General features: G+C 40.0%; 1 protein-coding gene across 1 annotated transcript; it reads left to right on the top strand.

The window, feature by feature from the left end:
• Positions 1-474: 474 nt before the first annotated feature.
• Positions 475-12,218, top strand: IAPP (islet amyloid polypeptide; the record flags this gene model as incomplete). The annotated part of the gene is made up of 2 exons (XM_081330667.1): positions 475-554; positions 12,047-12,218. 2 exons carry the CDS (start codon positions 475-477, stop codon positions 12,216-12,218), a joined length of 252 nt encoding a protein of 83 aa, XP_081186793.1.
• Positions 12,219-12,739: the final 521 nt, after the last annotated feature.

The following is a 12,739-nucleotide window of genomic DNA, read 5'->3' on the forward strand; positions in this document are numbered from 1 at the left end:
TTTGAAGAGTGGGATTCAACTTGTCATTTTCTGCTGCTGCAGGGACTTTCGTTTAACCCACCAGGTAAATCTCAGGTTGAGAATATTTTGTCTTTCTTGCGGCCCTTCAGAAAGATAACGCAAAGATAAACAGGAGAGGAAGGGGCTGGACCCGATGCACAAAGCAGCCTCTTTCCAGCCAGATGAGAGCAGAGATGCCCTCCTGTTTGTTGGATTTTTTAAAATTTTCTTTGAGTAAATTCATAAACCAGGATAGGAAAACTGAAAAGATTTAAAATTGGGGTTGGGCTGGGCTCAGGTTAGCCACCTGACTGAATCCCCCATCGTAGCTTTTAGCTAGCAAGGTTTGTCATTCAGCAGGAAAAGAATCCTGGAAAATCGATATGGGGGGTGCGTGTCTTTGTGTAATTTGTTAACTTGGCTTTTGAAATTCTTCTTTCTCCCGCTTTTCATTCGAAAGCAGCCAAAAGAGAAATGTGCAGTCTTAAGGGACCTTTTATTTTCATCATCTTGTCTCTTACTTTAAAGTCCCTGGAAGCAACACCGGTCAAGAGGTCAGTAACTTTAAAGCTGATTCCTTTCCTCCTCCTCCTCCTCCTCCTCCTCCTCCTCCTCCTCCTCCTCCTCCTCCTCCTCCTCCTCCCTCTTCCTCTTTCACTAAGAAACCACACTTTTGTGTAGTATTGTACAAATCACTGTTTTACCGCTGTGATGCCAAAGGCAGTTAGTTTGGGGATAAAGATGTGGATAAAGAAGTAGAGGCTTGGGAAGGAGAAAGCCAAACTAGAAATAAGGAGAAATTTGCTGGCAGTGAGAACAAAGAATCAGTGGAATGGCTTGCCTCCAGAGGTTGAGGTTGCTCCTCCATCACTGGAGTTTTTCAAGAAGAGACTGGACAGCCATTTATCCAGAATGGTACAGGATCCCCTGCTTGAAGAAGACCTCCAAGGTCCCTTCCAACTCTGTTATTCTATTCTATTCTATTCTATTCTATTCTATTCTATTCTATTCTATTCTATTCTATTCTATTCTATTCTATTCTATTCTATTCTATTCTATGTTCCTATTCTATTCTATTCTATTCTATTCTATTCTATTCTATTCTATTCTATTCTATTCTATTCTATTCTATTCTATTCTATTCTATTCTATTCTATTCTATTCTATTCTATTATGTTCCTATTCTATTCTATTCTATTCTATTCTATTCTATTCTATTCTATTCTATTCTATTCTATTCTATTCTATTCTATTCTATTATTCTATTCTATTCTATTCTATTCTATTCTATTCTATTCTATTCTATTCTATTCTATTCTATCCTATCCTATCCTATCCTATTCTATTCTATTCTATTGTTCTGTTCTCTCCATTCCATTCCATTCCATTCCATTCCATTCCATTCCATTCCATTCTATTCTATTCTATTCTATTCTATTCTATTCTATTCTATTCTATTCTATTCTATTCTATTCTATTCTATTCTATTCTATTCTATTCTATTCTATTCTATGTTCCCTTTCTATCCTATCCTATCCTATCCTATCCTATCCTATCCTATCCTATCCTATCCTATCCTATCCTATCCTATCCTATTCTATTCTATTCTATTCTATTCTATTCTGAAAGAGAAATTTGCTGTTTGTTCTCATTTAAAGACTACTTTCTTTGGCTTTATCTTATGAACATCCAACAGACAATTGTATCCCTGGTGGGGAGATGCAATTCATGAGAACGTATGCCTTTTCATAACATTTATTAGACAGAAAGGGTGCCCCCAAACTCATGGAGTTTTATTATAGACTGACACAGTTGTCTCTTAATATCTCTAATGGATAGGTGTCCTACTATCTGAACTATAGATACACAGCTAACAAAACCCTCCCCTTTTTCTAAGATGTTAACTTTTTTTCTATGTATTATTAGGGGTTTTTTTAAAGTAAACTTTAAAGCAAAATTTTAGGACCAAATGAATGCTCCTAAAATTGAATTACCTTTTAAATTGGTTCTAGTTTAAATATATCCTTGATGGAGATGGACGGTCTATAAACATGAAAAATGAATGTATGAATGAATGAATGAATGTCTTAAAAGATTATTCTGTACTACAAGGAAGGGCAATGTATATTTTTTGAAGTTCTTTTGGCCACAATATTACTTCCTTTAACTTTACATATTGAATGCTTACCAATATTTCTGCCTTCACTGCTGTCTGCTCTATTAAAAAAGCTGTTGGATTTCGTAAGAAGACTTTAATGTTTAAACCCATAAAAACTTGGGCACACAACATCTCATTTCTCCTTTACATTCATCTGATTTAGAATCAGATTATTTTAAACAAATAAAAAAGGAGAAATTGTTAGAGATGGAAAGTCAATATTGAGTTCAGATTTTTGACACAGTGTATTTGATTATTAGAAGGTTTATTTTGAGGAGAAAGTCTTCATTACCTAGAGAAGATTAAAACAAAACATTTGTTCCCCTTATAAAACATTCCCCACCCAGAGTTCTTAATCTCAGTAAAAGTGCTGAAAAACCTGGGAATTTCCAAATAACCCAAAACGTATTCTCATGTGAGAATCCTACCTTTCAAAAAAAGTCAAAATAGTCATATTTTGTTAATCACATATAGTTCAGTTTAAAAAGATATATAATAAGAGATAACTTTTAAAGAAGCTTGATCTCTACTAATTTTGATTATTTTAGCTAAAGTTAGATAATCATAGTGGATAAAAAATAATTCCGAGTGTATCAGAAGATGGTAGCATAAAATAAATGTTTAAGGTAACATAAATGCAGATGTTTCATAGTGAACCCCCTTTGGATTTCAGAAAAATGTCTCAAGACTGAGAAAATCTTTTTTCTGAATCATGGGGAAAAAACATTATCAGCAAGTACGGTACAACGCAAGGCAGGGAATTTGTGCTTACTTATTATAGATCCCACAAATTCTATCTAGATGAATGTGAGTTTAATTTGATCTGATAAGTCCCAGATTTCCCATCCTGACTTAAATATTACATAGATAGATGAATTCCATAATAGATTCCTAAGATTTCAAAACTGTGTGTGGACTTAAACTGTATAAATCAGTCATTTATTCAAAGTATATGCTTCTTGCTTTATTAGCTTTTTGTATTGTTTATTTGATTTATGCTCTGAATCTTAAGATATTCAAGGTAGGGTGGTTCCAAATATACTTAAATGGAAGGAAAATAGTTTCTGCTGATTTTAAAAAGGGACACATTGTCATCTCTGTACTTTGTATGTGATGATGTCACAGCGTACATAAACATTTCGGCATCAATTTACTTTATTACATCTGGAGAATGGAAACTGTCAAGTTTCCAGATCTTCCCTCCTGCACAGCAGTTCAATGAAATTAATGCATTTTTGGAATGTGCTATTATCTTTGCAGAGAACTTGACTGGAAAGTTCTTTAAATTGGGGGCCTTGTAAAGAGATGAACTCCAATTTCCAGAATTCTCAGCTATGGCTATAATGTGAGGAGAATTATGGGCGATAAAATCCATCCATGTAAGGCACCCAGGTTAGGGGGTGGCTGCTGTACTGTTTTAAATTTTTCAAATGGAAGAATTATTTCTTTCACTTGATGAGTATCTATGGGAGTTAAGCTGATTGCTAGAATTCTCAGGACAGAATTGCCAGCTTTGTCAACAGTAGAGAAAATAATTCAGACCCGGGTCGATAGAGATGCTCTGAACCAGCCAGGCAGCCTCATCTCCCCAAAAAACCTCCTGAGCAACTGCCCGCTGAACTTTTATTCACCTCCCTCTTCTGAATACCAACATTACAAAAACTCCATCAATCTCATACAAAATAGGATACATAGTGATAATTGGATACATAGTGAGAACTTCTCAGGTGCCTATGAGATCATTACAAAAACAAGATACTAAAAGATATATGTGAAAGCTTTATCATAGCGTTTCCCAAACCTCCCACATGCCAACCTGTGAGCCAGGAGAGTATGCTCATCACTGTAACTCACGTGGAGGCCAATAAGGGGGTTTGGGAAAGCTGAAGGCTGAGAGGCCAAATTCTTGGGAGGCCAAATTCTGGCCGTTCCCACAGTCAACAACCAAGAATTGTCCAGCTTTATTACTTGGAAAGACACAACAAAAGTTTTCTTAATCGGGGAAGAGATGGGAGAGATGAATGACGGAATTAAACTATGGTGGGTATAAAGGGGACACTAAGTCTTCGTGATGACAGAAGGCAATCTTACCACCTTTTACAGTCCTACATCGCCCAATTTTCTCTCTGTTTCTAGTGAGGCCCAAACATCTCCACCCCTGCTAATTTTCTAGTTTTTTAATTTTAAAATGTTTCGCTTCAGATAAATGATTGAGAGACAGCACAGCATTCTGGTTGTATTTACAAAACAGGTTTAACCTGGAGATTGAGTTAACCTGTTTCCTTAGTTTGGGTAACCCCCTTGAATCCTGAATAGATGCACCTGATAGGTTTGTATCTGTAATTCTCTCCCTCCCTCCCTCCCTCCCTCCCTCTCTCTCTCTCTCTCTCTCTCTCTCTCTCTCTCTCTCTCTCTCTCTCTCACACACACACACACACACACACACACACACACACACACACAATTAACCAGTTTGATCTAGTGCAGGGGTAGGCAACTTTGGCTCTTTTATGACTCGTGGAATTCAACTCCCAGAATTCCTGAGCCAACATGGCTGGCTCATGAATTCTGGGAGTTGAAGTCCACAAGTCATAAAAGAGCAAAGGTTGCCCTACCCCTGATCCAGGTGCCAGGCTAGAAACCAGGAGACTGTAAGTTGTACTCCTCCCTTAGGCATGAAGCTGGCTGAATGTGTTTGGGCTAGTCGCTCTCTTTCAGCCCAACCCAACTCACAGGGTTGTGGTTGTGGGGAAAGTAAGAGGAGGAAAGAGTATTAGGTCTGTTTATAAAATAATACCCTAGTTTTAAAAAAAGACATGGATAAACTGAAGCGAGTCCAAAGAAGGTTTACTGAGATGGTGAAAGGACTGGAAACCAAGTCCTACAAGCAACAGTTATAAGATCTAGAGATGTTCAGCTTGCAGAAGAGAAGGTTGAAAAGGGACATAATAGCTGTTGTCAGCTATCACACTGTAAAGAAAGACTTCACATTCATTCTCACTTGCTCCACTGGGTATGTCCAGAACTAATGGGATGAAACTTCAAGGATGAAGACACAGATTAGATATTGGGACAGTAGGAGCTACCAATTACTGCGTGGAAAGTTGTTCTTCCCTTTCAAATAGAGGCAGAGTCAGGCTTTCAATGAATCCTGCAGCATCCAATGCATTGGACTTGACGATATCCCAAGTTCCATCCAACTCTGATTCTGTAATTCTATGATGAAAATTTTTTCCCAAATCAAAAACAGCATGTCTGTCATTATTAGTTGGTCCAGAACAACAGAGAAACGTATGTCCTTAATTGCCTTACCCGAGAGCTTTCGATTTAGCAAGGCTGCGATATTCTTAGGAATTATGAGGCCTGAGAATACATAGGGACAACTGAAATATATTTTACATCATGCCTCCAGCCACAGTTTCAGGCACACAAAATAATGCGTTCATTGTGAATTTCTGACATGCAGAAGAACATTTATATCACCTTGATGCCAACTAGAATTCAACAATATGTACCATTAATGGAATTACGTCACAAATTACTCAAGTGACAAAACTTATTAAATCATTCTGTCACCCAGCTCTGGAGTATGCTTTCTATTAATAGACGCTGAACTTGTCGATCGGAAGGTCGGCAGTTTGGCGGGTCGAATCCCGAGTGCCGCGTAGCAGAGTGAGCGCCTGTTACTCGTCCCAGCTTCTGCCAACCTAGCAGTTCGAAAGCACGTAAAAATGCAATTAGAAAAATAGGGACCACTACGGTGGGAAGGTAACAGCGTTCCGTGCGCCTCTGGCGTCTAGTCATGCCGGCCACATGACCACGGAGACGTCCTCGGACAAGCGCTGGCTCTTCGGCTTTGAAACGGAGATGAGCACCGGCCCCTAGAGTCGGAAACGACTAGCACGCATGTGCAGGGGAACCTTTATCTTTACCTTTAGATTGTGTGAACCTTGTGTGATACTCAGGAAAAGTCCTTCAACATTTTGACCCAGGACAGCTTTGATTTATTGAAAGTTTCTATGGATCATCCAGATTATGGTTGTCCCAAAGGTGCTTTTCCAAAAAGGCAACTGGACTTTCTTGTTTATGTTTTTTAATTGAAAGTTGTGGTTCAACTGTGAAATCTCATGCTTGTTTATTGGGACAACTCTCAACAAGTGTGGGTGGGCAAGGAAGAGTTTGAACGGACTCTGAGAAATCTGTAGATAGATTTTCTACCAACCCAGGAAAATAGACAAAGCGAGTGACTGCCATTCTCATACTTCTCATGCTATCAGCAAATTCTCTAAATAGCCTTTAAAAGCTTATCTGAAGCTAAACATTGAGTCACTGTTGCCACTTAGTGACTTAATGATAGTATAATTTCCTCTTTTTGGTTATATCCTGAAGGTGCTACTTTGAAAAAATTACATCTAAGCTCTTTTGTACATTCACCTGCTTGCATGATTAACACTGATATGTTTATAGCAACCTTCCCCGCACTTGTGGGTCTCTGTGCTGGTTGGGTCTATAACACCCATGACATTGGCGTTTGTTCCAACCAGGAATTCAAAACGTTACACTCCTAACACAACCGGAATAGACCAGTTTGAGAAGGGTGTTCATGCAATGTCTTCTTGAGCCTTCTGCTCTGGTTGATGAACCTTGAAAATACAAGAACCATGTTTACTTTCAATATTAGCTATTGAAAAATGTCTGCTCTGAAATCCTCCCTAAATTTTGAATAGGTCTCTCTGATGAAATTCTACATGTTCTAAAGAAAAGTCCAAGCAAGAGATTACCAGTTTGAGCCAAGGAAGGGGTCAAACATGTCATCAGTCTGGAATCCCTTTGTGTCCACAAGAGAGAGATCCAAGTCCAGCCCACCTTGAATTCCATTGGCTCTTATTTACCACCAATCTACCTTGACTTTTAGTTCAGATTCGTAATGAGTTAGCCTGGATTAAACTTGTACAGGTAGTCTTCAGGTTACGACCACAATTGAGCCCAACATTTATGTTACTAAGTGAAACATTTGTTAAGCGAATTTTGGGCCGTTTTACCACTTTTCTCACCACAGTTGTTAAGCAAATCACCGCATATGGTAAGTTAGTAACGTGGTTGTTAAGTGAATTTTGCTTCCCCATTGACTTTGCTTGTCTGAAGGTGGCAAAAGCTGACCCCATGACCGCATGATACCGCAACCGTCATATGTATGAACCAGTTGCTAAGCATCTGAATTTTGAGCATGTGCTCCAGGGGATGCTGCAACGGCCGTAAGTGTGAAAAATGGTCATAATTTTCTTTTTGTAGGGCCATTCTAATTTTGAATGGTCACTAAAGGAATTGTTGTAAGGGTTCCTGATTTCTTGTGCCTGACAGTCCATTTTTCTCTTGTCTCCACTTATTGACTGGGCTGGCCCCATCCTGTGAAATCTGAGTGAGCAAAGCACAACTGTTTTGCTATATAGCACCTTCTGATCCAATTAACAGACCCACGTGCAAGGACAGCCTCATTTTAGTCTAGACTGATGTGTGAATCTGGTTCCTGAATGTGGGTATCTGTAAGCAGGGGGTGGGGGAATAAAATGTGACTTGGTCCTTCATGAGGACAATTCCAACCCTTACACCTTCTGTGTAACATTGTGATGCCAATACAAAAGGGAGGATCTCGCTTGGCTGTGGATTAATCGTGGAACTATTGTGGTTGGGAAGAGGTGCCTATGCTTCAGAATGTCCAACTGCATTATTTTTAAAATCCTCCTGCACATTTTATGCTGGTCTCTCAATCTCTCTTGTTCTTTCTGAATCAGGACTGCTTTTCATTCTAGACTATAAATAATGGCTGAATTCAATCAGCATTCAGAAGGGGCAACCTCCTCCATATATATATAAACCTCCTTTGGGCAGATGTCATTTCCTCAAAAATCACTGTTAGCTTAGCAATGTAAAGTCTAGATTTGAGTCATACCTGTTTTATGTGCGTCCCTTGGTACTATTTCTTTTAACTCTTCACAGGAACAGTTATTTTTTTTACCAAGTGGGCTGTGCTATACACTCCATGAGTTTGAACTACAAATTAGGCAGCCTCATAAACCAGCTACAACTCATTCAGTGTGGATTGGCACAATGCACTAAGTCAGAGGTCCCCAACCCCCGGGCTGTGAACCAGTACCGGGCTATGGCATGCTAGCAACTGGGCCACACAAACAAACAAAGGCCCATCCGCAAGATGCAGGCAGCACACAAAAACACGCAACCTCCGGTCCGTGGAAAAACCTCTCTCCACAGAACCGGTCCCTGGTGCCCAAAACGTTGGGGACCCCCTGCACGAAGCTATAGTACAGTGGCTAATCTGTGGGGAGGAAACCAAGGTTTGTATTTAAGAAATGAGATAACTATTTAAATTGCCATGTAGCAGATGTTTGGACCAATAGTCTGCGTCCCTTATCCAAACCCCAAGGTCTTTTTCCATTTATTTAAACCTGCAGAACACCTTCTAAAATGGGAAACGTTTAAGATTCTGGAGGGGAATAAAAATTAGCATGGCAGCCGAGTATGAAAAAGAATGATTTGTGTACAAGTAATCCTCGGCTCACAGCCACAATTTAGCCCCAAACTTTCATTGCTAAGCAAGACAGTTAAGTGAGTTTTTGTCCCATTGTACAACCTTCCTTGCCACCGTTGTTAAGTGAATCGCTACAGTTAAGTTAGTCACACAGTTGTTAAGTGGATCTGGCTTCCCCACTGACTTTGCTTGTCAGAAGGTCGCAAAAGGGGATCGCATGACCCCTGGGGACACTGCAACCGTCATAAATACGAGCCAGTTGCCAAGCATTTGCATTTTGATCATGTGATCCTGGGGACACTGCAATGGTGGGTAAGCGTGAAAAACAGTCATAGGTCACTTTTTTCACTGCTGTGGTAACTTTGAACAGTCATTAGACGAATGGTCGTAAGTCAAGGACTACATGTATTCAGTGATGCTAATCTTTTGACTCCCCTCATTCTGCTGAGGGGTGAAAGAGGAGGGTTGGGGATCGATCAGCAAATCAAGGACTGCAATCTATATGTTTGTGTTTTGTGAGCCTTACGCTAACTGAGGATCCTGAAAATTGAAATCCCAACACTTTTCAGCACTCCCCAGGTTAAAGACGAATGTTTTTAGATGCTGAATAAAACTCTGATCACCTTAATAAAATCTGCGAAGGAAATCCTTTTTTTTCCCCCTCACACCCCGAGGAGGATATACCAAGAAATTTACAAAAGGCTGTTTTCTGCATTAATTGTGACTACTAAATGCTCGTCTTTCACCACTATCAAAACTCCTTCGATAAATTGCTTCATTTAATTCAGGCAATGTCTGCCCGAGATGAGACTTACTTCCGATTTAATGAATTTTCACAGCCTCCATTTTGTAAATAAAAGTTTATCACCCACCATCATGAGTAAGATTGGCCTGGTCTGGAACAAGGTAGGCAGCCTTCCTTTAGCTTCAATTCAACAGTGATATTGGTTTCACAAATTGAGTTTCATCATTTGCTCACCTCTTCCTGTACACAAAGAAAATCAACAGGGTGTTCCAAGAGCTTCTATCATCTTGATGGGATTCCATCAAACTACGGAGGCTTTTTCTCACCTTTGACTATTGTGCTGCCTCTACCGCTATCACATCCTTCTGAAGATTATTCCCATGGACAATTTTCAAGAGATGATTGGCCTATCAAGTATCTTAACAGAAAAATAAGGCAATCTTATACTTTGGTGGCTAATTCAGCCCTGTCTATTGGATTTCAGGCCAATTTATACCTGAAGAAGAAAAAATAATCATACCAGATTTTCACTATATAGACGTATTTCCTTTATTGAAAACATGCTACGCATTTGTGAAGTTTTCTTATCAGTCAGATCTAGAAGGAAGTTTTGGATTTCTGTACGTGCAAAACGCAGAAACTCAGCTTCATAGTAGGCTACTCAGTTTCTATTCATTAAGAAGACCCTAGTAATTATCTCTTTAGAAATAGATAACCTTTATTGTCATTTTTTCCCCTCTGGGCACAATGGAACATATTAAAAATGAAATTTAGTTGCTTTCTCTCAAAATGTACACATACATAACACACATTTAAAACATACTATATATGACATATATTATATACAACATATACACCTAGAACAGTAAACCTAGAACAAAGAGGTAATCTCTGTAGCTAACTAGATATGCCCATTTCAGGCATTCCATTCTGAACTACTGTCCACCCCTTCCCAAAAACAGAACAAAAAAACCGCTCTTCAAATTCTGCAAGCATCCCGTGGCCATTAAATTCAGTGTTAGGGTGACCTCAGAGCTGGAGAACATTAGACCTATGGGCCTGATCCAGCCAAAATCACCCATTTTTTTCAAAGTCCCAATTCTCCAACAGTTGTCTTCCCAGCTTTAGGAATGGAACAGGTACAAATACAGCTGTAATAATAAAAGAGAATAGTTGTAACTCAGGATTGAAATGAGGGGTCCTTGGTGTTCTTTGAGCATGGGTTTCTTTCTTACAGATGTTTCATTACCCAAACTAGGTAACATCATCAGTGCACTGATGATGTTACCTAGTCTGGGTAACCCCTTCATGGATTACTGCCTTGTCGTGGCGAAGGGGCTTGCGTAATTCAAAGAAGCTATGAGCTATGCCATGCAGGGCCACCCAAGATGGACAGGTCATAGCAGAGAGTTCTGACAAAATGTGATCCACTGGAGAAGGAAATGGCAACCCACTCCAGTATCTTTGCCATGAAAACCCTATGGACAGTACCAAAAGGAAAGCCATGACAAATCTAGACAGCACACTAAAAAGCAGAGACATCACCCTGTCAACAAAAGTGCGTATAGTCAAGGCTATGGTCTTCCCAGTTGCAATGTATGGCAGTGAAAGTTGGACCATAAGAAAGGCTGAGCGCCAAAGAATTGAAGCATTTGAACTATGGTGCTGGAGAAGACTCCTGCGAGTCCCTTGGATTGCAAGGCGATCAAACCGGTCAGTCCTAGAGGAGATCAATCCTGACTGCTCTTTACAAGGCCAGATCCTGAAGCTAAAACTCAACTACTTTGGCCACCTAATGAGAAGGAAGGACTCACTGGAGAAGAGCCTAATGCTGGGAAAGATCGAGGGCAAGAGAAGAAGGGGACGACAGAGAATGAGGTGGCTGGATGGAGTCACTGAAGCAGTAGGCGTGAGCTTAAATGGACTCCAGAAGATGGTAGAGGACAGGAAGGCCTGGAGGAACATTGTCCATAGGGTCACGATGGGTCGGACATGACTTCGCAGCTAACAACAACAAGTCTGGGTAATGAAATATCTGTAAGAAAAAAAACCCAAGCTCAGAGAGCACCAAGGACCTCTCACAGTTGTAACAGTCACTAAATGAGTCATGGTAGCACAGTGGTTGGAATGCAGTTATTGCAAGCTAATTCTACCCACTGCCAGCAGTTCGATCCTGACCGGCTCAAGGTTGACTCAGCTTTCCATCCTTCCAAGATCGTAAAATGAGGACCCAGATTGTTGGGGGCAATATCCTGACTCTGTGAACCACTTAGAGAGGGCTGTAAAGCACTGAGAAGGGGTATATAAGTCTAAGTGCTAGGGCTATTGCTGTTACTAAATGCCTTCAAGGAGGATTAGAAGGGCTATAGGTGACGTGACTTTCATCCATGGAGTTTACACTCTAGTTACCTGCAAAAATCTCCCCCTCCTCAATATTTATAAGAATAAATATAAAGCATTTATTCAAAACATACACTAACCTGTTGAACGTTGTAAAATGGCTATGGAAGATGATCATCTTGGTGTGTCTCTATTTGCTTTTATTTATTATTTATCGGCTTGTTTGTTAAATTTATTTGCTTTTAACAACCAACAGCCACCATCTGGAGAAACGGAAGTGCAACACCGCCACTTGTGTGACACAACGCTTGGCAGACTTCTTGGTCCGGTCCAGCAACACCATCGGAACCATCTATTCGCCTACCAATGTAGGGTCCAACACTTACGGGAAGAGAGGCAGAGACGTTCCCAACTATCTACAGCTTTAAGAATGCAAGATGACCACGGTGGCGGCTCTCGCTAGAAATTTCTCTTCCTGTCTCTGGTTTTCATGTTATAAAGTCCTGGTCCTCCCAGTTTTCCATTCATTTTGTTTCAGCAAGGCCGACATTTCAACCAGAGGCTTGAAAATTGGGTTGTCTGGGTCACTGCTTTGATCACTGGCTACCTGCTTGTATCTCACAGTGCCTTGTTTTCCCTGTGTGTATTTGATGGATGTGATTTCCATGAATTTATCACACTGCTTTGCTGGAAAATGATCTCCCAAGGGGGTCCCTGTGGGTGATGCTCTCTCTGTTGTTGACATACTTGCAAAATCCCTCTGTTAAAAAAATAATAATAAGGGGGGGGGGGAGAAGATGAATAAATCTCTTAAAATCCGTGCCACATGAAATCTGATCACGTGAATGGGCTGCAACTATGTTTTTTTTCTTTCTTTCTTTTTAATTAAAATGTTTAAAAAGACAAAGTGTGAGAGAGGTATGTCTTCAGAATATTATCTGATGGGGAG

The sequence above is a fragment of the Vipera berus genome (genome assembly GCF_964194415.1).
Source record: "Vipera berus genome assembly, chromosome: 6".
NCBI lineage: Eukaryota > Metazoa > Chordata > Lepidosauria > Squamata > Viperidae > Vipera > Vipera berus.